The sequence below is a fragment of the Carex rostrata genome, chromosome 30, assembly GCF_964058835.1.
Source record: "Carex rostrata chromosome 30, lpCarRost1.2, whole genome shotgun sequence".
NCBI lineage: Eukaryota > Viridiplantae > Streptophyta > Magnoliopsida > Poales > Cyperaceae > Carex > Carex rostrata.
The window spans coordinates 2,750,015-2,776,180 of record NC_135947.1 but is presented as its reverse complement, the minus strand read 5'-3'; the positions used below and the strand labels follow the sequence as shown (position 1 = coordinate 2,776,180).

Below are 26,166 nucleotides of genomic sequence, written 5' to 3'. Positions count from 1 at the left end.
TGATATAGTTTGAATCCACCTAATTATTTTCGAGTCAACTCCTTCCACGATAATATTGGTTAGAGAAGGAATAGTTGAAGAAAATAATAACAGATTCTGGCAATTCCTTATTTCAAACCTGCTAAAGCTTGAAGGCAGGTATGGAATTCATGTAGTTTAATTTAGTGTAAAATTTTATTTCAACTTTCAAATTTTTTTATTTAGTTGATCGTTATGTTTGAATGCTTCATTCTTTAGTTTTGATTGCTTGATCATTGAGGTTAAAATGTTACATCTCACTGTAAATATATTGCATGCTTATTATTTTGTTAGTTGTCAAGTTTAAATGCTTGATACATGAGGATTATACACTTTATTCTGGAGATGTGAAGTGTTATTATTTGAGGTTTAAAGGTTTTCATGATGAGTGAACTTTAAATGTTTGAGTTTGTTTGTTAGATACATAATTGATGTGTCATTTTTGTAAACAAAAAATAAAATAGATGTGAGGGCTTATAAGCAAAATTTAAAGGATAAATATGTAACTATATGAGAATACCTCATAATTGAGCACCTAAGGATTCAAATGAGATTGCTACTTCTTTGAAACCAGAAATTTTGATTTCAGGACTTGTATGGATGATGAAGAAAATGGCAATATGCAAACTGCACCTAGAAGTAGCAACGTCATTGTACACATTTGTTTTTGTTTCTAAATTATTGACTTAAACTAATGTCATATTATTCTATCATTTCTTCTACTGCTTTACTTATCCTAATCATTATTTATACATATTTCAGTTAATGAATCCGAGCTACGAAGACTAAAATATAGAACATTATTTATACATATTTTCAATTAATGAATCCGAGCTACGAAGACTAAAATATAGAACATTATTTATACATATTTTCAGTTAAGTCTCCTATTAAAAAGCATTTCAGGTTCGTAAGTTTTTTTTTTTTTCTGGTAATTCCTTCCAATTACAGATTTGTCCTTCATTGGATATCTTTCCCATATTTATGCTTTATTGATCTATTCATTAACATGAGAACTACAAAAAAAAATATATATGTTTGATATGAGGTTTAATGCTTGACTGTAGCATGAGTTAATTTAAATAGTTTTCATGTCGGGTTTAAAAAGTTGTACACTTAGGTTTAAAAGCTTTAGAATATAAAGTGCTCATGGGTTTTAATTTAAAAAAAATAAAAATAATGATTTGAAAAAAAAATCAAAAATATTTCTTCATGGATCTCATTTGAAATTTTTTTACAAAATACCCTTTATTTTCAAATCAACAAACAAAATACTTCTCTCCCAAAATTATTAACAAAATACCCCTGTGGACCTCACTTTTTTCTCCATTTTCCCTCCCTTCCACTTCTCCACGTTTACTCCCCTTTGTTTTTTGTGGTATGTGATTAAGAGCAAGTTATGAGTTAATGACAATTATTGTGCATTCTTCAATTCGAGTAGGAAATCACAGACAATAGATATATGTTCAAGTACAGTGAATCGTGTTATTTATAATTTCTCCTTCTTAAATTTTGTAATGACCATAAAGATATTTAGAATGAGAAAATTATTATTTTGATTAAATCAATTTTTTTGGCATGCATCAATTATTTTTGTACAATGCTTCACATGAAAAGATATTTTAGTTCTTTTGCAATCGAAACTAACCAAGGTTCATTATTTTACAAAACTTCACATCTGCATAAACTATAGTTTGCATTACTGATAAAATAAAATAAGTCAGAATAATGACTACATTCTCTTAAAAAAACAATGACCACAAGTACAACCATTTTTTAATTTAAGCCAAAAATCAGCAAAGAAGGTCATTATATTTATAGGTATGGTAGGATCTCACATAAAAGTTTTTTATTAGTAATTTTATATACTATTTTTATTTCAGAAGGCTAGCATGCATGGATTGACATTTATACAGAGAGTTATATACTTTTGTAATATGTATTCATGTATTTACTAATTAAATCTCAAAGGATTAAAGGAACAAGTTAAAAGAAAGAACTCTGCATCCTCTTGAGTAATTGCACTAAAATGTTAAAGCAAACCCCACCGCATCACCATTCGCCTCCGCCTCCACTATACCGCTCCACCTCTGATTCCCTCTTTTTATGGTTCTCACCGAAATCGGTGTTTCTTCTCTCTCACGCATATACACGAGTGCCACGATGAACCCAGCTGAAACAGTTCAAGGAGTGGTTGTATGTGCAACCAACACATCCAAAGAATCAGACTCGTGCAACGACATAGCCTCCCCGTCCTGTGGAACGACACCAGGAATGCAATCAGGTAAGTGACACAGGCTTTACTTTTGGGGTTGATAGCTTCTTTAAGGAGCCAAATAATGGAGGCACATGGTATCTATTGACAAATTAATGCAGGGAGTTTGGTTCAATATGGAGCAGGCTATTGTGTCCATGCTTTCTCTTCCTTTCAAATGGAGGCACTCAACCTTTTCCGTGGAATGCAAGATGTTAAAAGAACTGGGAATAGTACACAACAAGAATGAGACACCTTTCGCGAGGATAAAAAAGTGACTTTTTGCGACGAACTACTCTCATTCTTCAGCTTTTTCTTTTTGCAACGGTACTTTTCGCGAGGGAGTACCGTCATAAATTTGTTTTTTCTCTCGCAAAAAGTATCTACATTGTTGTAGTGAGTAGAATGTGTGTTTCTTACATATACGAAGTTGTTGGTAAATTATACAGGTTTCATCAGGCCCATACTATACCTAACATAGTAAGGATTCACTCTTTGGTTTATACCTGTTTCACGTACCCTCTATGTACTTATAATGGATTTAGGGCCTGTTCGGATGTAATCCCGAAAATACTGTTTACGTGGGAAAAAAAAATTCACTCAGACTGAAATTTTTTTTTCCCACGTGAACAGTAAATTTTAATTCAAACTTTTTCTATTCCCGTTCCTATTCTCATTCCCACTGTGCAGCCGAACAGGGCCTTAGCATGTAAACTGCACGTACCACTAGCATGGTTCTTGAAAAATATCACTGATGTTGCTCTTGTAATATTTTATGTGGTCTTTGTAATATTCACTTGTAACATGTAATGTACTGAACACTTGTTCAATAAAAAAAAAATTCATACTGGACCCATGAACACAATTTCCTATACGAATTGAAGAATGCACAATAATTGTCATTAACTCATAGCTTTCTCTTAATAACTTACCAAAAAATTCATGGGAGTAAACGGGGAGGAGTGGGATGGAGGGGAAAAGAGAAAAAAATGGGACCTACAAGGACATTTTGTTAATAATTTTTAAAGAGGGGTATTTTGTTTGTTGGTTTGAAAATGAAGGGTATTTTATAAAATTTTCCTCTCATTTGAAAGATAAAATCGAGTAGAAAACATTCATATTTTTATATTCGTAAAATTTATTACGGATCATCGAGAAAATAAACGAGAATGATCAGAGAAAAAAAAATAAAAATGGGTGAAATGAATCTTTCTTTTTTTTCAGGTAGAAGAAAAAAGTAGTTATGAGTTAAAAATATCCAGATTTAGAATTTAAATAACTTTTTATAGAGGTTTACATGCTTCAAAGCAGCACTGTGAATACTGATAAATCGAACTTTAAATGCTTGAATATTAGCGTTGAAAATGGCAATTAGACATTAAGTACTTGGGGGACTTATTCGGGGTACAATTATCAGGCTCATTATTATTAATCAGTATTTTTAATTTATTTAATTGAGTAATGGGTATATTTATAATATAGTTATATTTAGATGAGGAAATAACTAATTTTAAAGTTTTGATGGGGAAATATCTAATTGATGAAGTTTTGATGGGTATATATCTAAATTTCTCTAAAATACAACATGTCTATGTGGAGCCTACTGGTTAGAGTTTATTTTGTAGTTGTTGAGAGCTTGGGTTCAATTTCAATCAATAACATATTGTTCATTTTAATTTTAGCATCCCTATCATGAATTTCTAGTTTCGCCTCTGTGTTGAATGGTTCAGATCGCTTGTTAGGTTTTTCAAACTGAAAATTTAGATCCATAGCGCAGTCTAATATGCACTATGCATAGTACCATGGCCTCTCTCTTATTTTTATATATATAACCTTGATATCTAATAAGTATCTTAAAAAAACAAAAAGATCATCGGGTGGTCCTATCAGTATACCCGTCGATTCAAAGCTTTACTTGGTTAATGTCTGATTCTTGATAACAATATTGGTTAAGAGGATCAATGAATTGATTATGCCAATGATATTAAATATATCCGTCGGTGATGAAGTTTAATTTCGGATATTGCAATTTGAAGACTAATTGATAATTTTGAATTTTGGGTGGGGCACAAAAGAAAAATAGCCTTAGACTAAAATAAATGAGCAGGGAATGGATAAGCATATTGCTGGAACAAAGATAGTTCCCTCGTAATTCACCAATCAAAACTAGAGAAAATAATAATAAGGTTTCTGAGTTCGCACCATATTCTTTCATTCTGCGATGAAGAAAGGGCGCAACACGAGGGATAATATCGTGCGAAAGTGGCATGGGCTTGGCACACGCTTCTTTTTTGAGCCGGATGTCCTCCTTCGTATCACCAGTAAGGGATCGGTACACCGCACCGCGCAGCCCTTGATTCCTGAGCGCCCGGTCCAGGCGCCTCGGCCTAAGCCACGCCCATTCAAGTGCTCGGGCTGCTCCCCATATGAGAAGCAAGGAGAAAGCGCCTATGAACAAACTCCACGCCCATAAGTTGGATCCAAAATTACAATATATTTGTTGCATCATTTTTCTTTTCTTCTCTTTTTGCTGTTCTACGTAGTATTAGAGTGGACGAGGGATTATAGAGTGAGTGGGTATAATTTGGGGAGGATTGAAGTGTTGGTTTACGAAGGGAAAGAATAGGAAAGTATGGCTTGGAAACGAAGCCACGATTAAAAAATAGGGACGTGATATGAGTGCCCGCATTCTCATCTCTCTATTATCCCTCCAATTTTATTTGTTCAATCTTATTCACATTTCTCATGATCTATAAGGAATTTTACGAATCTAAAATCACGAACGTCTTCTACGCAATTTTATCTTTCAAATGAGATTCATGATGACATACTTTCGAGTTCGTCATCACACAAGTATTTATACCTCGTCATTTAAGTATTTATACCTAGTATTTTTCACATATGACACTGCTGACATTTAAAAGTATTAATATCAAGTATTACAAGTATTTATACCTATGCACGGAAGTATTTATACCTATGTGGTCAATTATTTTTGTTAGAGAAAGGTTGATGCAGGGACGATTAGGGAAATGTGATGCGGAGATGCGGGGTCCACGATTAGGGATAAAATACTTACAAGTATAGGTATAAATATTTGCACGATGAGGTATAAATACTTGCACAATAAGGTATAAATACTTGTGTGACGATGAATCCGAAAGTACGTCATTATGGATCTCATTTGAAAGATAAAATTGCGTAGAATACGTTCATGGTTTTAGATTCGCAAAATTCCTCATAGAACGTGAGAAATGTGGAAGATATTGTAAAAAAATGTGTATGATTCTTCTCCCATGTAGTTTGAGTGGTGCCTCTATATAGTTATATCAAGTTAGACATGCAAATATTAATATCTTAATTTGAAAGTATTAATTTATTATCTTCTAAGTATTTATACCCATGAATTTAATTAAACTTGGAAGATACAGTGTTGTGAATAAATTTAATTAAACTAGTTAGTTAACTTAGTTTATGGGAAGTTAAAATCTGTTTAAGAGATGATGATACAATGCGGGTACTGGAGTGTGGGGATTGAAATAATTATTCTAAAAAATATATATGGTCAACAATTATTTGGACGTGGAGCGTAGATAAGCACTCAGCGGTGATACGGAACCTATTTCATCCAAAGATCAATGAATTATGATTTTATTGCGTTCATATCTTGTGTCTCTTCTCCAAGACAAGCTGGCCCCTGCATTAATTACATCCCTACCGTCAAAATTGTTTCAACTATATATTTAGATGAGTTGCGTTACTTTGGCCTGCCCCTCCTTTAGGGTCTAAACGGATCGGATGTTATCCGATTTCGTCCGGATTCGAATCCGAAAAATTATCTAAATTATCCGATTCGTATATATCCATATTCGTATCCATATCCGAAAAATTATAATGGATAAGGATACAGTAAGACATTTAACTATCCGTATCCGACCGTTTATATTTTTAAACCACATCAATTAATGTGCTATATGTTCTTAAATTTATTTATTAAATTCCATATTATACCCAATAATTTATTAAATTGCATATAGATATATATTTTGATGAACAATGTAATACTATGGCATAATTGGTGACTAATATTTTAGTAATATAATAAATATTTTGTAACCAATAAGCTAATTATAAAAAATATCCGTATCCGTCCGATATCCGATCCGTATCCATAACATTTAATATTCAATCCGTATTCAGATACAACTATCCGTATCCATATCCGAAAAATTATAACGGATACAAATACATCTGTATCCGACCATTTACACCTCTACCCTCCTGCCCAAGGAGTCAATATTCCTGTGGTACCGAAGGATAAAATAGCCTTCTAGTATAGCTAAAATCATTTCGATCCCTATTTGAATTATATGCTTTCAGATCTGTATTACATTAAAACGGACAATCCAATATTGTTGCATTAGGGTACAACAATGGGTCCAGATTTTTCTAATTTTTAATTTATAGAGAATATAATATTTTTTTAAAATTTATAGATAATATAATAAAAAAATAGAGGGGAAGCGAAAAAAAAAAATCTTGAAATTTCGATGTATATATGGATGGAAAAATAATTTCCAATCCAAAGAATACATTTTTTTATTTTCTAGTTGTTTTTTAATTTCCTGTAATCTTAGATAATTATATAACAAGTTATACAATGATAATATAGAAATGATGTACAGTATGACCCACTTAATTACCATCATAGTCAGAAGATTTGCGAAGTATTCACGAATAATTTGTTCTTTTTGTAATGCTGAACCAAACACCGAATTATTGAGTTGACCAAACTTTGACCAAATTATTCATGAATAATTCGCAAATTTATGAACTATTTCTGAATTTTATGAATTTTTCCCAAAACAATTTTTTTTTGTTGTTTCCTTGGAGGACTGAGATCTCTGATCCAAATAATTATAAATAATTCTCGAATTATACTCAAATTATTTCCAAATCACAAATTTTGAACTTCGCGCGAACCGAACCTGAATAATTTGTTTGTCACTATGCTTACCGTAGGTCAAATGAGTAAGTACTACAGAAATACGGTTATAGGTCGCATCATTCACATATGATCCAAGACAACTGGAAAATTAAAAAATAAACTCCCCAACTAATTTTCTTAGATTGTTTTTTACTAATTTTTAATTTTTAGATAGATACAAAATTATTATTTTTAAATAGTTCAAATTCTTCTGATTTTGTATTTATCTAAAGAGATAATAAATAATTTCCAACAAAATATAAAAAATTTAGTTTCCAAACATATTTTAGTATGAAGAACATATTGAGTGGTTCAGATCAGTTATTTAAATCTAGAAAACAAAGATAATAATATAAAGTATGATTGGAGTATAAAAATAATAAGACATTTTTTTACCATAGCAGCGTATAACTAATTAGACCAACTAATTAATTACCAACCATCGGAGCAAATCATTAACCAAAGAAATGGATTGAGATTTCAGTGCCTTAATTTTGCTGGAAAAGAAAAACAAAAAAAACAGCTGCTTAATTTTATGTTCATCAATGAAGGTTTTCATCAGCTATGTCCATTCTTCGCACTTCGTGTAGAGATAGAAGCCATGAAACGAGTTGGGATACGGTGCAAGCCGTACATTGTGCTTCATTCCGTTCAACCACGTAATATTTCAGCTGCCATTCTATGAGTATGTTGTATCCCGCAGCAGCCACCAACACCGGCGGGAACTGCTCCTCTAACTTGGTTGTCATCCTGAATGGGTGTGCGCACTCATGGTTTCGATTCGCCCCTTCGGGCAGGAACACCTTCCAGTACCAGTCTATTTTCTCTGTGGTGAGAACTGAGAACCGGGAGGTTTTGGTTATATATAAGCATCTCCATCGGTTCGCTCCTCGCCACTGAATATTATTCGAAATTCGGTATTGCTGCTTTGATGTTGATCTGATTGATATGAAAGTAAAAGAAAATTAATTAAGTAATTAACATTGAATTGACAACAGGTGCTCAGTTTGAAGTTTAAAGAGGAAATTAATTGAATAGCACTTCCACATCTAAATTTTTTGACCAGGCTCATATCTATGATTGGTGCGCTAGATAGACGATATTTGGTTTCAGATTTATATAAATTTCGTACTTTCTACGGATAAATGGTATGCTAATATCGTCATTTCCAACTTTTTGTAATTTTTTTAAAGAGAGGGAGAGAGAAAACAACATATTATTATTATTACTGCTACTACTTTTTTTATTTTTTATAAAAAGAGAGAGAGAAAATAACCTATTATTATTTTTAACAACGTATAAGCAGTTTGATCCCAGGACCGAAATAAATTAATTGCTCAAACAGTCTACATAAGCATCTTTCCTATTATTTTAATTTTCTAATGTTTTTACAAAATTAATTTCTAGATTAAAAAAATACCTTCTCCCAACTGTCAACGGTAGTAGCCCATCGGTGCACCAAGTGATGAACAATATTTCCACCAGCAGTATCCCTGGCCGGCAAGAAACAACTTCCCAAATCCACATCCAAACCCGACAGGATATCATCAACAGACCCGAGAGGCTGAGACTGCCCGAATCCAAGAACCTCAACACATGAACACCATCATCATAAAATGGATCCTTCATAGATTTAAAATAAATGTTAATAAAAATGTTATTTAAATTGATAAATTTGTGAGTTTTTGAGGTTAATTTAGAAGGATAAATATGATATGAGTAGAACTAAGGTGTTCTTAAGCTTACCAAGTCCCTTTGTGAGTTTAATTAAAAAATCTATTGAATTGGTTTCAAACGATGCATCCAAATTGTTGAAACCGATCTACTTCACGAGTGATGCGTTTATATGTAAATTTATAAATTTTCGAACTAATTTAGTATAAAGTCAAACGGTCAAAAAAAGATGGTTTATAAATTAATTTTATTGTGTTCATTTTTCATCATTTTTGACGGTTTTGACTTTATATTAAATTAGTTCAAAAAATTTAAAACTTGACATGTAAACTCATCGCTCATGAAGTAGATCCGTTTCAAAGGTTTAGATGCATCACTTGAAACCAATATGATGAATTTTTGAGTTAATGTCACACCCCCGATCCGGAAGTGCAACAACAACCTACCGCGTCTATTTACCATTCAATATACATAACACTAATTAAGCATGGATCTTGTTATGCATTGCCAATATCATCCATTATTTTTGCCACATCCCAATTTATTTACAATAATTATCTGACATTTTATAGTGGATGATGCTAGAGATATACTCTCTGCACTCTGTCAAATATAATAAACCCAAATCTCATACCTTTAGGTGGCCCTACTGTCAATTATAACCCGGAAGCGTTTCTCTGACTTCGGATAATGAACCTATAACTCACAAGGAGAAACGAGTGAGAAATAATTGGATTCAAAGAAAATCCATATTCAAAATGAAATCACCGCACGAGAAACAAACAGTTCATTTGATAATGACGAATGCAAATGCTCAATAATAGTATCCAATTGAACAACAAAAATTATATAAATAAATAAGAACTCTAAGAATCTTATCAGAATAAATGGTTTGGGACAAAATCTTTTAATCCTTTAAGTTTGATAACGTTTGGAACCTAGTCTTTACAACCACTAAGTCTGGTAACATTTGGTTTCTTAACTTTATAATTTCTAGTCTGGTAACACTGATAGATACCATAACATGTATCTGTCGTGCCAGGGCTTATACCATTCTTACTATCCTGACAACTTGTTAACAGAAACAATACGAAATCAATATCACAATAATGTCATTATCAGAAAAAAAATTAATAATAAGACAATTACCACAATTCATTAGTCTCACAGTCACAATTCACTATTTATTCAATATCTCCTATCCAACCGATACTGGGTTCAGTTGGGGTCATTCACCATATGCGCATAAGGGTCCTGGAGTAAAGTCTAGTAGCTATCTAGACTTTACAATATATTAGTCATTTTTCTCCACTATATGGAGATTCAAAAATTACAGTATTTTATATTCAATCAATTCAATCACTGTGGTCTCAATTAATCATTTATAATAAATATCAACCAATCGATGAACAATATCAACATGACAGTCAACAAACTTACCTGCAATTCAATTTCAGTTGTATTGGGCTATGCATATGATGCAACAGTTCAATCAATGCAGTCAATCAAATATTCAAAATGCACAATGAGTTATGATTTAATTCCTAGTCATGAATCTCAAACTAATCCAATAACCTCACACCTGACATCGTAGGACAATCAAGCGAGGTCACCAACTGTCTATTTTTCCTGAACATTATGTCTCTTCTGTCACTTTCATAATTACGCCTATTTTAAAACAATAAATATTTTCCGATCAATTTCTTATAATTATTTTAGTTCAACATTAAAGAATAAGACACACATAAATTATAATACCAATCCAGTTACCAACAAGAAGTTGAAAGGAGAACTAGAACCAAATTTAGGCTTATGGAAAATTGCACATTAGCCTTCTGACATGGGTTTATTATCAACATAAATATTTTACAGAACAATTTTACATGATTTAGAACAATCATAAAGAAATCCTTCATAATAAAATTAATTGCGGACTAGATTTGTTGTCCAACAGTGCACAGTCCACTTAATCAAATAAATTTCATAATATCCAAGTCTAAAGTCCAAAGTCCAATCCAGTACCACTTTAATTCAAATTATATTATTAATAACTATATATACCTAAAATGTATCAAATAAGTTTCAAAACAATATATGCTTTAATTGACATTACTATTCCACACTATTACAAATACTTTATACATTTTTAACCTAGTATTTTCATGAAATTCTCATGATAAGAGGGCTCTTCCTACAAATTTCTACATCCTGTCACAAAAAGGTCCCTGCCAGGGACTGTTTTCTAAACTAACTTATTTTCTGTCACAGTTCAGTCCTCAAATCCTGTCAGAAACGTATTCTTGCATTTTAGACCCTGACATTTACAAGAATCCACTCAATGTAGTATATAATGCTGGAAATTAACAGAAAACACCCTTAAATGATGCAGAATTGCTCCAGAACTGTACAGAAAACTAGTAACTTATAAAACAGACCCTGAACAGTATCAGAATTTTAATCAAAATGCTAAAATTTGCAGAAAACACCCTGCTTTCTACCAGAAACTTATCAGAAAGCTAGAATGCGCTGATACGAATAAAGGGCTTATGCCGATCAAGGGCTTATGCCGATGATACCAGTGGATAGTTGGATTAACATGTAAGTAGACGTTATTGTGCTCAACTACTTACACACAATCATTATCATGAGTACAACTAATCATCTTAAAAGTTTTCGATAGCGGAATTAAAAATCATTAAGAGCAAATCAAAGATCTTAGAAATCAAAGTCTCCACGTGTAAATCAATCAATTAGATTACATACCTTTATCCATTGTAAACTGTAGAACAATACTTTAAACGTTCTTCGCAAACCGTCAGAAGAACTGCAAAGCGATTTTTCTCCTCTTTCTCTTTCTAAGCAATGACAATTTGTTCTTTATGAAATATCAATGAAGAGATGATCAACCTTACTATTAGAATTTTTCATTATCCTATGCCTGTCATCAAAGCAATTATTTATAGGGAGATGAATTAACACAGCCAGTGCGCAGCCTTTTAATTCTGTGGCTAATAACAGACACCTTTTAATTAGGCTTATCTGCGCACCAGGCCATTTAATTAATCTATCAACAATATGTACTTATCTTGCTAATTAATATGCGCCTTTAAATCAGACTCTATCAACGCATCTGTTGACTATATGCACCAATTAATAGCATACTGTCAATTATTCGCACCCTTTAATTCAGCCTTTAATTAAGCCTTCTAATAGCACATCCTTTAATTATGATTTAATAGCCTCTGTGACAAAACGTACCTTTTAACCAAAGCCTTTAATAGCGCCTTTTAATTATTATGCAATGAATCTAGCCAATGCATCTTTTATTTATCAATGCACCCTTTATTTTATCAAACAGTATGCGCACTCTTAATTTAATCATGTCAGCACTTGATAACAGGCCTTTTAAATCAGCCCATTAGTTTTATTTTGGGCCACATAATTATATTTTCTTACATAACACACATATTTGGAATTACCCAAAGATAACAAAATCATACACACAAATAATAATAGTTGCTACCAATTAAAGAATTAAGCCAAGAGATCAAAGAACAAGGGGAGACAAAGAGTACCATGAATTAAATATGAAGAGAAAGATACACCATCATCACATAGCTTATTCCATATTCAGGGAGGAAGAGAGGAACAAAGTGGAGAGGACCATAGAGGGAATAATACATATAAATTACGCAAGAAAGAGCGAATAGATGCTATGCTACTGTATTGTGTGTGTGAGAGAAGAATATGGCTAAAGTCGGTAAAGAGAGCAAACAGCTCGCTCAGTTGATGTTCAATTGTGCTGGTGCATGGTGATTTTGCCACGTGCACAGTGAGAAAGAGAAGAGAGATTGATAGAAAAATTAAAAGTAGATTAAGAGTCTCACATGAATGACAAGTGGTCCCCTTGACCTAATTGTATTTATTTTAGTTTTAATTCTTTTTTTATTTTTGTTAATTTTTCATTTTCACATAATTTACCTTACAATTTTTGAACTTTGAAAATTAGTCCAAATATGCTTGAAACAAGCTTGTGTATTAGTTACCAATGTTACTTTACATTTCTCTGTCTCATATCACTCATAAAATGCAAATATTTGTTTATTGATATTTTAGAAATTTAATAAGTAACATTCACTTCATATAAGTCATATTATGATTTACTTAAAAATAACTTACTTATTTTATCAATTTGTTATATAAAATGAAATCTCACATTATAATGTTACCTATTTCACTCAAAAACACATCTAGACATATTGTATACTGCTTTTGATTATTAATTTCATATTTGTATTTTACATAATGTTACAGTTAAGCTCACAAATAGGCTTCATGAGCTTAAGAACACCCTAGTTCTACTCATATGATATTATGAATTTTAGAGGAAAAATACGTAATTTCCATTTTTTTTAGGGTTATACTGAAATTCCACCTTTTAAAATAAACATTCACACTACTACAGAAAAATACTTCTTCATTGGTTCAAAGCTGAAGTCGTCATCGGTTTCTGAACTGATGACTATTGTCCCGATAGTGAAAGTATACACATATGCCATCAGCTCAAAATCGCTGGCGTTGAGCTTCTATGCCATTGGTTCAGACTATTCGACGGTGTTGAGTATCCAATATCATTGGTTCGAAGTTATGGACAGATAGGAATAATAATTGTTCACTCATTAAAGAAGTCGTTGAGGATTGGTGAAGTAAAAGAAATTTTTTTTCTTTATTTTCTTAATAAAATATCTTCCTTTCTTAATAATTGGCTAAAATAAATAAATTCTCAAAAATAATTCAATGAATTTCTTAAATGATAGTAAAATATAATTAGCATTCAACATTAATTTTTAATGCTTTTTTTTTTTTTCTAAATTCCACTGTTATGATAATCATATTAGTTTTTATTGTACATAATCCCAAAAGCATTATAGCATTGAACATTCCAAATTAAGCACTATAGTTGTGCTGCGAACTGTACATATATAAATATTTGATGACAGCCAATAGAAATGGAACTTCTAATGTTTAAACCTTCCACTCATTACAAAATTTCTTGTAACAATTACGTAGTTTCCCATTTTCAAAGGTCCCTAATAAGTTATAAAATACTCTCCAAACGGTGAGGATTAACTGGTGAACTAAATGATCAATCCCGCGCACTAGTTGAATATTAATTCTGGAGGACGAACATAGGAAAAATATGCATACCAAGTCATTATTTATACTTCATAAAGAATATAACATGGGCTAGCATACCGTACCATACAATCACATAGCTGAAAGTAACATATATACTGCACCGTGTTATATATATAGCAAACAATAACATAACAAGGTTTGAAGGATGAACCAAGAATAAAGGTGGAGATACAAAGTCTGGAAAATGAGAGTGCCACAAAGAATGGTAGTATTCACATGACTTATACAACAACAAAGTAGACACTTTTCGTGAGAGAAAAAAATACATTTATGATGGTACTCCGTCGCGAAAAATCACTTTTTACTCTTGCAAAAAATTATAGTCACTTTTACATATTATGAGAAAATTTTGACCACTGAGAACTTGACAAAGAGAGATTGGAACATGCCTAGCACGTGTATCATGTACTACAAGGTTGAATAAACAATTACACATATTTTATTTTAGTATTTATATTTATGAAAGTTAACGCAAGAGTGTGGTAACTGAAAAAAGAAGACCATAGTATATTTTTTCTTTAATGGATCACTCTCTTTATAAATGGTTTTCATTTAGGGGTATTCCAAATCATATTTTCAATACTTTATGGAAGACTAAGATTCCTCTTAAGATAAATTTTTTGTTTGATTACTTAGACAGGATAAAATTCTAACTAAATGCAATTTACGTACTAGAGATTGGCAAGGTAATGTAGACTGTACATCATCTATTTGTTACTTGTTCATTTATTTCTACTTTGTGGACTTAGATTGGTAACCATAACAATTTTATTTTTAATTGCACATAAGTGTCTGACCTATGGAATTTTGATTATTGGATACCTTTAAAAGATTCATTGTTGGTTAAGTTAATTAGAGCAGCTACTTTATGGATTGTCTGGTTGATCAGAAATAAAATTTGTTTTTCAAAATACACTAGTACCAACTATTAGTTCTGTTGCATCTTCTATTATTACTTTGACTTCATATTTTAAATTATCATTGATTATGCATTTTGATATTTCTCCTCTGACACAGATAGGCACCCTGATAGTGATATCGGACACAGCCTCTCAGGACAGAGCCAGCTCTCCTATGGTTTTAGATGGGGTCCCTTCTCTTGGTTTAGGAGAGTCAGATGATAGGGACATCTATTATGCCATTGATTAGGCAGCTGGCTTATTGTCTCCTAATTGGTCTTTAGTTAACACTAGCTCCTACTTTGTTTTGTGGTTGCTGATATTAGTTGGTACTGGTAGTTGTTCCACTAGTTCAGAATATATAATTGAATTTTTGTATGACCTTTATTGTTTCGTAATGAAATAGGTGAAATTCCACTTTTTCAAAAAAAAAAAAAAATTAATGGAGGTGCAGAGATAAATAGAGGGTGGAGATGTAGGAATAATTATAATGATTCATATATATATAGAGAGAGAGAGAGGGTGTGACTAATGTGCATTCGTATGCATATGACTTGATATACATACAGTCCAAATTTGAAATTTCAAAATCAAAAACGTCGATCCGAACCGTTCATCTTGTTCTCCATATTAATATGTGCTTGGAGACCAAATTTTACATTTTTCTGAATTTTTTTACTATTTATTAAGCCACTTTCAAAATTGTTGATCCAACGGTGGCTGCTGATTTTACTGTTTTGTTAAGCCGCCGTTGGATCAACAATTTTCAAAGTGGCTTAATAAATAGTAAAAAAATTCAAAAAAATGTAAAATTTGGTCTCTAAGCACATATTAATATGGAGAACAAGATGAACGGTTCAGATCGACTTTTTGGATTTTGAAATTTTAAATTTGGACCGTATGCATATCGACCCATATGCTACCAAATGCATATTAGTCACTCTCTCTCTCTCTCTCTCTCTATATATATATATAGGTTGACTACTCTACTTCTATAAGCATATAAGGGTATATGCTTATAAGTCATTTTTTCATTTTCAAAATTCAAAAAGTCAATCTGAATCGTTAGATGTGATTTCTATATTGAAATGTGCTTAGAGATCAAATTTTACATTTTTCTGATTTTTTTTTACTATTTATTAAGCCACTTTGAAAATCGCTGATTCAACGGTGGTTTCTGATTTTATTGTTTTGTTAAGCTACCATTGGATCAACGATTTTCAAAGTGTTTTAATAAATAATAAAAAAAATCAGAAAAATGTAAAATTTAGTCTCCAAGCACATTTCAATGTAGAGATCACATCTAACGGTTCAAATCAATTTTTTGAATTTTAAAAATAAAAAAATAACTTATAAATATATATTCTCGTATGCTTATGTAATTAGAGTAGCCCACTATATGTGTATATAATTTTTTTTTCACACGAACAAAAATCAAAAGATAGTCAAAATTTAATGCTGACTTTTTTTCTTTTTCCTATCGGTATCCCTGAATCTTGTCGCCACTCGCCTGTCGGCTACCTCCGCATTAAATTTTGAGTATCTTTTGACACAGCTCGGTTTCAAAACCATACTTCCCTATTCTTGCCCTTTCCTATTCTCACTTCGATCATCCCCAAACTAATTCCAATCACTTGACTATTCTACACCTCAGTGAAACACTTCACTACCATTCTACTTAAGATGCAACAAACATTTTTCCAAATTGGATCGAACCTGTGGATATGGAGTTTGTTCATAGGCGCTTTCTCCTTGCTTATCCTAAGGGGAGCAGCTCAAGCACTTGAACGGGTTTGGCTTAGGCCGAGGCGCCTGGACCGGGCGCTCAGGAACCAAGGGCTGCGTGGTACTGTGTACCGGTTCCTTGCTGGTGATTTGAAGGAGAACACCCGGCTCAACAAAGAAGTGCAAGCCAAGCCCATGCCACTTTCGCACGATATTATCCCTCGCGTTGCGCCCCTTCTTCATCGCAGCATCAAGGAATTTGGTGCGAACTGAGAAATCTTATTTTCTCTTTGTTTTCGTGGGTGAATTATGAGGCAACCACAGAATTTGGTGCTTATCCAATCCCTGCTAATTTTTTTTTGGTCTATTTTTCTTTGTGGCCCTCTTAAAATTCAAATTTATTAAATTAGTCTTCAAATTGTACTGGATACACAAGGGTCACATCCATTCAAAATACACAATAGAGCGGATAAAATCTACCAGCTCACTGGTGCGCCTAACTGAATACTGGTTTATATTCTTCTTCTAGCGCTCAATTGAAATTTAACATATTAGTTATTAGTGTAGTTTACTTCTAGTTTAGCAGAATTTCTGTCTATAAATACCTTGTAATCTCTTTATTTAAGTCAATGACAAAGCAAGACACAAAAGCAATGTTAAAAATAAATCTTCATCACCAACAGATATAATTCATTTAGCATAATCAAACATTGATGTTCTTTAACATATTGGATGAATATTGGTTTAACTTCTACAAAATACAGGCAAACAGTCTATTACTTGGTATGGGCCCTTCCCAAGAGTTACTATCATGGATCCAGAATTAGTGAGAAATTCTATCCAACAAATTCGGGCACTTTGAGAAACCAAAAGTAAGCCGAGTCAGTCGGCTAGCTGAGGGGCTTGTGAGTTATGAAGGGGAGAAATGGGCTAAGCACAGAAGAATTCTCAACCCAGCCTTTCATGTAGAGAAGTTAAAGGTAATGTATGACATAAAATATAAATTAGAGAAGTACTAAATGCTTTGGACATATACCTGCTTTTTACTTTTGTGATCTAGGTGCTTTGCCTCTAAGTATATGTAATCTTCCACAGAGAATAATTAACTACCTATGATAGCAAAATTCTTTATTCTTTCGACACTTTGTCTGGCACCTTATTTATATTTGTGGTAAAAAAAGGAGGAGCAACTTTGGTGGATAATATAAGTGCCTCAGAAATCAATAGTTTGCTGTGGTACTGGTATTGTAGTGGTTTATGATGTGTTCTATAAAATTATGTACCAAATTGGTACCGCTGGTCTCAGTTTATCCTTTTGTATCAGGCTTAAGCCTTAATTAATCAAAGTTTGAGATAGTCATTCCGTACCAACTTGTATGTACAAGACGTTGTTAATTATTAACATCATTTCATCAATAATTTATTGATAAAAGGGAAAGTACCATTGCTGAAGCAACAGTTCGGTTTTAAGATGTCAAATTTGACTGTGTAAGTTTTAGAAAGAGAATTTTGATGTTTTGATTTTTGACCATGTAGATATAACACTTTTATTATCCTTAATGATAAGCCAATTAAAACATTTTCCTTTTCAGAGGATGCTGCCAGCATTCTCTACCTGTTGTGATGAATTAATTGACAGATGGGAGAACTTAGTGGGGCCTGATGGGTCATTTGAGCTGGATGTTTGGCCAGAGATGCAAAATCTAACAGGAGATGTCATTTCAAGGGCAGCATTTGATAGTGGGTACCAGGAAGGGAGACGCATTTCCCAGCTGCAGAGCGAGCTTGCTGAGCGTCTCATGAAATCTGTTCTGTCTTTCTTCCCTTCCATCTGGTATGAATCTAGTCCCTTACAATTTTGGCTTTATTTGAGAAATAAATTTTTCATCATTTGTGAACAAGAACAGACTAAATGCAGAAGTTGACCAATTTACTTTCTTCTTCTTCTTCTCTATTATGCCTTTCATATGTACTATTACTATACATTTGTTGATATTGTATAACTTAGAGATAAACATATAATATACTTCATTTTTGTAAATTCTTTAGAACATTCTTGAGATGTTAGCAGTATTGTGTAACCAGGTTTAACAGCTAAGTTTAATAAAAAAAACAATAGAAAACTAACAAGCAAACATACAAACAAACATAAACAGAAAAGGTAAAATGGAACGACGACTAAATATGCTCCTCTAATTTCTAGTCCCAGTTTAAGTCTTGCCTAGGAACTGGGATACCTGTCAATATTCTTTTGAAGAATTATGAAATGATATTGAGCCTCGTTCACTGGTGTCATAGGTACCAACTGAAAACAATAGGAGGATGAAGCAGATCACAAGAGAGGTCCAAACACTCCTCATGGGCATAGTTGCAAAAAGGGAGAAGGACATCCAAAATGGAGAGACCACAAAAGACGACCTGCTCGGTATTTTATTGGAATCAAACATCAGGGAAATGGGGCAAAACGGCAAATCACACTCAAGTCTAGGCATGACAACTAATGATGTGATAGAAGAGTGCAAACTATTTTATTTTGGAGGACAGGAGACCACGGCAGTGCTGCTGACCTGGACTATGGTTGTGTTGAGCATGCATCCTGAGTGGCAAGAAAAGGCGCGTGAGGAGGTCTTGCAATATTTTGGGAGGAAAACCCCAGATTTTGATGGCTTGAGCCGACTAAAAATTGTGAGTTATTAAATAGAAATTTTGTGATGCAGAGAGATTAGAAGGGCATATATTTATTTTTTTAATTGAAGTATGATTTTGTGTGTCCAATAGTCCGGGACAATTACGATACCATACCTGCATACCATACAAGAGTTTCTGATAGTGTCAAGGCATATGTGTATGCAAATAAAGAATTCATTTCAATTTTAGGTGACGGTGATACTACATGAGGTGCTTCGTCTGTACACTCCCGTAACTATGCTTACCCGTCAAACTTACAAAACCATGCAACTTGGTGATGTAACCTTTCCACCTGGTGTGCTTCTAGCATTGCCACTGCTATCCATCCATCATGACCCTGACATATGGGGCCCTGATGCAACTGAGTTCAAACCAACACGGTTTTCTGAAGGCATCTCAAAGGCAACAAAGGATGGACAGTTAGCATTCTTTCCCTTTGGGTGGGGCCCACGTATATGCATTGGCCAGAATTTTACACTTCTGGAGGCTAAGATGGGGTTGAGTATGATTCTTCAGCATTTCAAGTTTGAGCTGTCAGAAAAATACCAGCATGCTCCATACACTGTTATGACCATACATCCTCAGTACGGTGCACCAATTAAGTTCCATATGGTATGATTGACATGGATTTTAAGACGATATATATTATATTGCATAATGTAGGATTAATTATTCTGAGTAGTTTTGAATAGCTTATTGAAAAGATATATAGTAGGATGTTACTATGTACTAGTTCTGTTGATCTTTGCCTCTAGATTTCATCCTCCAAACCCACTAAAGTTAATTGATAGGAATATTTAAGGCTGATAGAACTGTTTTATCCAACACAACCAAATAAGCCTCCATAGCATGAGTCAATTGTTAAGATTAGAAACGTGACTTTTCTTAAAGTTGCTGGCATAGTTGCGGTTATTGGTAAAATCATATTTATATTTGTATTTGTATTTGTATTTGTATTTCTCTGTACATACAAATATATACGAATACAAAAAATTAAATAAAAAAAATAAAATCATTTTCCTACCGAATTGGTCCCGCGTTTCAATCGGAATTGTTTCGTTTTAGTGTTATAAACTTATAATTAAGAGGAAAATGTTGAAATATAATGATTAAAATTAATCTCTAGCTCTACGCCAGAAATTGTAAAAAAAAAATCCATGATTTTGTAACAAAGATAACAAATGAAAATGGCCGATATAAAAAAAAAATTGATATGTTATAAAATGGATGCCAAAATATGAGGACTATTTTTTTTAAATAACACAATATGATATGAAATTTGATAATTCAGAAAAAAAACACGGAGTTGCATATATCTTTTTTCTATTAAAAGAACACAGCAGAAATATTATTTACTTGAGAATTTTGGACGTCTGATGTATATCAAATTGATCAGATAAGTGAAAAATAATTAAGTACTGTATTCAACAGTACATAAGCAAATATAATTCAGTCAATATACAATCTACCCATGTTAAGCATGTCATATTTTTGTCTTTGCTGTATTTGCCTCCAATCAAGTCTATATTTAGTTTTTGCAATTTACATAACATTATAAATTATGGAATTATGAAGTTGTACATTTTAAAGTGATTGAACCATATACTGGGACTAGTATCGTACCCGTACGTTGTAACGAGATATATTATAAAAGTGAATAATATATAAATTTTTTTTTATTTATATTAATTTATTTGACTAATACGGACATCATTTCTGTGAGGAGGAATTTGATATTTACCTTAAAAAACCTCAAAATTACATATTTACCTCTTTAAAATTCATAATATCATATTTACTCTTGTAAATTTTAGAAACTCACAAATTTACCCAACTTACTGATTTTTTTTATTAAACTCATTTCAAATTTATAAATTATCTATTTTACCCTCTATTAAGAAATGAAAACCCCCCCCCTCCAATCTCCAAGCCAAAAATATGGAGAGTTTATAATCAAACAGATTCTAATTAATGTACAATAGTAATCAAATATTTCATTTCAATTAAAATGTAGATAAAGAGAGAAAAAATTATTCAGACCTGTACTCTATTCGGAAGATGCTCTATCAAGGCCAACCCATCAGAAATTTTTAACTAATTTATTTTATTTGCTGATATTTAAGTATGTTTTTTTTAAAGTCGGTAAGCTTGACCTACCAACATTTTCATTAATAAAGAATAATTTCCTAAACAAACAAGAAAATGTAACAGTACTTAGTTATACAAACTTCTTATACCAGCTTAAATATATTAAAAGAATAAAAAAACTGGAATGCATATTTAACGAAACCAAAAACCATTGATGTACACTCATAATAATTCATTTAAAATATTTTGTTAACCCAAAAAAAAAAATGTGCAATCATGCTTGTCTAACTATGCTTTATATATCTATGAATTTCCTGAATCAATTCCAAACAAAAGCTTGACTTTTTTATTTTCCTCTTATTTACTGGTTTTTCTATTCTAATTTACCAATTTTGATTCTCTGTTGGTTTTATCTCATTTCAACCATGCAGGGGGTTCTGATCATTGACTGGTACATTGGTAGACAGCTCTAGTAAGCATTTTATTTTCTTTGTTTAACACACAACCTTGGTACGCTTCTTTCATCCAATAAGTTTCTTGCCTCTATAGTAGTAGTCACATCAATGTACTATATTAATGCCTATCAAATATTGAAAAATGAAAAGAAATAATAATCAAGAAGCAAGAAATGATGCACCAGGTTATAAGAGTCCATAACAGTTGATTACTTAGAATCAATAAAAAATTATTAATCAGAGCATTGGAAGACAATATCATACTGTACTTATTTGTACCAGTAGCATTGGTATTCTATTTTTTCTTATGATGCTTTCACATAACCTGCAAACATCAGAACTATACTTGCATTTGATTGTGATATACATGTTCAATGAACCATCTAGCTATCTTCATGTCAGGCAGAGGTTCAAGGCTGCTCAGGTGTTTCGCTCATTGCTCCGGCCCAACTGGTTTGTGTCTGAAGAGATTGAAAAAAGAATAAGAGGTGTTAGGTTTTAGAACTGTACTTGCATTTGATTGAGGTAGATTTTACTATTTGTTTCCAAACAAATAATCTAATGCAGGGGCAGTATAGTAAAATGATGTAGCAAATAACAGTATTTTATATTTTGAAATGTGAACTTTGGAAATCCATAATAAATGATTAAAAAATCCTATAAATGTAAAATTTGGTTTCTAAAGTGTGTGTTTTTTTAGTCTTTTTTTATCTGTGAATTTGGTTTTGCCATTTGGTTATTGTAGCAGTTAATTATGTTCAGATATCTGAGACAGCTCATTTTGAGCATTTTATGTACCAGCGAAGTGCCATGAGCATTTTCAATACATCCCATTGCTGGTACAGTGCTGGATTAAGTTTCAGGGGCTGGTTAGAGGCAAGCACAACATTATGCCCTGACTGGTTGAATGCAAACTAATGTTCAAAGGGTATCAAACGGTATCAAAACCTTAATCTATCCTAGGTTAGATGTGGACGTAACGCTTAGATGCCTGTCCATCTCACCGAGCTCCCACGAGATCTCATTCATATCAGTGTGCAGCTTCTGCATGATGTTCGATCTGTCTTTAACTGGATCGTAATTGTTATGAATTGATGTAGTGTTAGAGTCAAATTTTGGTTAAAAATCTTGGCTGCATGGCTATTGGTATGCATTTAATTTAGTACATGATAAATTCAACAGGGTACTCATTGATAAACGTACCAATATGGCAATTTGATGTAAAATACTGTATATGATAAACTCTGAACGAAATCAATTAATGATACCCATCTCAGTAAAGCAAAACCACTCTAAAAAAATAGTAAAATAGAGATCCAAAATCTGGGAAATAAACAAATGGCTATAGGAGAAAATAGGTAGGGGCGGAGGAAGAATCAAACCTTGATCTTAGATACTCTTTCGTGCAGTGAGAGGGAGATTGAGCGAGAAAGTTAACGATCTGAGATCCTTGCTTGAGGAACATAGACGGAACGGCCTCTAAGACTGGTCCGTCAGTAGCAGATTCGAACTCGCTCGACCTAGTGCGGCAGGGAGAGGAAGGGGCAGGCTGTTGGCGCAGGGGCTTCTTCCGACACGTGCTATGACGGGTCGAGTGATAGAGCGATAGAGCGCAAGAGAGAGAGAGATGGCTGGGCACGGGCTGAGGCGAGAGAGACTAGTGTTGTGCTCTCGGGTAGGGTACGGGTACCTCGGGTAAACTCGGGACGGATAACGGGTAGGACGGGTAACGGGTAGGGCGGGTACGGGTAGAATGGGTAGTCGTAGGGCGGGTAACGGGTAGGGCGGGTAGGGTAGGATTGATAGTCGGGTAGAACGGATACGAGTAGGTCGGGTAATTTTTAAAAAAAGTGTACCCTACCCATTTCATATCCGTGCCCGTCTCGGGTAACGGGTACGGGTACCTCGGGTAGGGTACGGGTATTTTTTTTCTGGTTTTTTTCGGTTTTTAATACTGTTTTTTGTTTTTTTTTTCTATTTTTTTTGTTTTTTTTTTTACTTTTTTTTCTGTTTTTTTTTTTCTGTTTTTTTTTTCTTTTTTTTTGTTATTTTTTTTTCTATTTTTTACTGTTTTTATCAGTAGGGCGGCAAATTTTTTTCAAAATTTGAATTTTAAAAGTAAACAGGTAACGGGTAAACGAGTAAAGGGTGCGGGTAGAACGGGTAAAGTATGCGGGTAGAACGGGTAAAGTATTCAGGTAAATGGGTGCGGATACGGGTACAACGGGTCCGGGTAGACGGGTTTCGAGTACGGGTAAGGCGGGTATGGGTTGGGCGGATTTTTTTCTCAATTATTGGTACCCTACCCATCTCAAACCCGTACCCGTGTACCTGTTTACCCGCCTATACCCGGGCACGGGTACGGGTACAAGCCGGGCAAAACGGGTACTACCCGTTCGGGTTTTAGCAATCCTCTATTGGGGATTAGGTAGAAGAAGGGATCGTATGCGGCGCGAGCAGTGGATGCTAAGTGTTGAAGTGCATAATTTGGAAAATTCATCTATGTGCAATCTGAAAATTCAATGGCTGAGTATCCTTCTGCAAAAAAAATAGTAAATCATGATCCTTGCAAGATCTAGACATTAAGCTCCTTAATAACGAGGAGAGATAATATACCTCTATATTTTGTGTCTCAATCATGATTAATGCCTCTATTCTTTAATTTTCTTATATCAAAATTGTTACAAAATAATATATGCCAACATAAAATTATTAAATGTGATCTATATATGCTATTTTCTTTTCATACACATAAAAATTTATCACTTTTTAATTTTATTTTTATATGAAATAATAAGTTAAAAAATCAACATCTAAAAATTTCACATTAGAATATATTTGCATGCTCTTCATAAAATTTAAATGTCATAATCTTATACATGTACATAAAAAAAAATAGTTTTTAATTTTTTTTTAATTTTTGTATATTAATAGAAATTTCGGTAAAATATGGCGTCCCAAGCAATACGACACTATGTAATATGATATGTCTCAAACAAAAAAAATTGGGTAGGTTAAACAAATCAATTAATTTAATATCCACAAATAAATATTTATTTAGATTTCAAACCTATGATCTTTCACATATAGAGCCATGATTTTTATTAATACTCTCCGAAAAAAAAATCAAATCTACCTTCAAAATAAAAAATTCATAAACTATTTAAATCTACCTTCAAAATAAAAAATCAAATCTACCTTCAAAATAAAAAAATCAAATCTACCGCCCAATTGTGGGGCGGTTAGCTTTTTTCTTCTTCTTTTTTACAGAATTTTTTTTATGGGTAGGGCGCATTCTAGAGAAATAAACAAGAAGGATTTTTTTTTTCTAACGGTAAATAAACTATTTAATTATGTTGACATTAATTATATAGGATAATCTTGCAGTTTAAAAATAATTTGGAGAGATAGTTTGTTAAAATGCTTTCGATAGGTTCTCAACTCTTGTTATATATAATTGGTTTTCTCCAAACCTCCCATAAGTTCAACTTATGATATCAATGTTTAGAATTAAGAAAAGAACTAACAAATATGTTCTTATTATTTTAACCCCTTTTTAGGCTTAATTATGGGGCAAAATAATTAAAAGAACTTGGATTTGTGAATTGGAGTATGACAGAAAAGAACTTGGATTTCATTTCTCTAGGACGAATAGAAACAAAAGAGAAGAGGGAAGGGTATAATAGGTAATTTATATATTTAAAATGAGTTTTTATTAGAAATATGTAAATTGTGAGTTTTTGAACTTTAGAAGGGTAAATATGATATTATGAATTTTAGAGGGGAAAATATGTAATTCCTCCTTTTAAGAAATTATTACTCCTTTTAAGAAAATTAAACATAATTAATCTGAATTTTGAGTATATTTGATAAATACTAAAGTTATATTTGGTAAATAGGTGAGTTATCAGATTTTTAGATGGTAAATATGTAATTACAAAAATTTGAATGATAAATATGTAATTTTACAGTTCTAGAGTAGTATATATGAAATTCTCTCAACTTAGTTTGTGTGATGTACTGAGGATGTGCAATACAACACTACAAAAAACGATATTTTTAAAATTTTGCATACATAATACAGTCTTAGCTGGACGGTGAGATATAATTTAAATTACAATAAATGGAAAATATTACTTTAATATGTGTATTCTTTGTTCAATACTTGGACGGCAAGAA

The 26,166-nt window shown here is 32.6% G+C and overlaps 1 protein-coding gene, 2 long non-coding RNA genes and 1 pseudogene across 6 annotated transcripts in view; 1 reads left to right on the top strand and 3 right to left on the bottom strand.

Annotated features, from left to right (window-relative positions):
• The window catches only part of LOC144546675 (cytochrome P450 CYP72A616-like), a 94,457-nt gene that overhangs the window by 7,468 nt on the left and 60,823 nt on the right, over positions 1 to 26,166 (bottom strand). Inside the window, exon 1 of one of the 3 annotated variants that reach the window (XM_078295206.1) lies at positions 4,475 to 4,848. The exons of the other annotated variants lie outside the window; for them this stretch is intronic. Within the exon in view, the coding sequence (XP_078151332.1) occupies positions 4,475 to 4,781 (307 nt within the window). The 5' untranslated portion in view covers positions 4,782 to 4,848. Of the gene's footprint in view, positions 1 to 4,474; positions 4,849 to 26,166 lie in introns of those variants that run through there. 3 annotated transcript variants of the gene reach the window in all.
• LOC144546989 (uncharacterized) lies at positions 11,032 to 12,560 on the bottom strand. Its single transcript, XR_013508936.1, has 2 exons — positions 12,509 to 12,560; positions 11,032 to 11,216 (listed from the first exon to the last, which is right to left on the bottom strand). It is a non-coding gene; the product is annotated as an uncharacterized LOC144546989 (long non-coding RNA).
• On the top strand, positions 16,589 to 20,343 carry LOC144546685 (cytochrome P450 CYP72A616-like; annotated as a pseudogene). The gene is made up of 5 exons (XR_013508856.1): positions 16,589 to 17,018; positions 17,521 to 17,736; positions 18,349 to 18,564; positions 19,034 to 19,441; positions 19,634 to 20,343. The product of XR_013508856.1 is annotated as a cytochrome P450 CYP72A616-like (transcript).
• LOC144546687 (uncharacterized) lies at positions 21,986 to 23,633 on the bottom strand. Its single transcript, XR_013508858.1, has 3 exons — positions 23,370 to 23,633; positions 22,936 to 23,057; positions 21,986 to 22,448 (listed from the first exon to the last, which is right to left on the bottom strand). It is a non-coding gene; the product is annotated as an uncharacterized LOC144546687 (long non-coding RNA).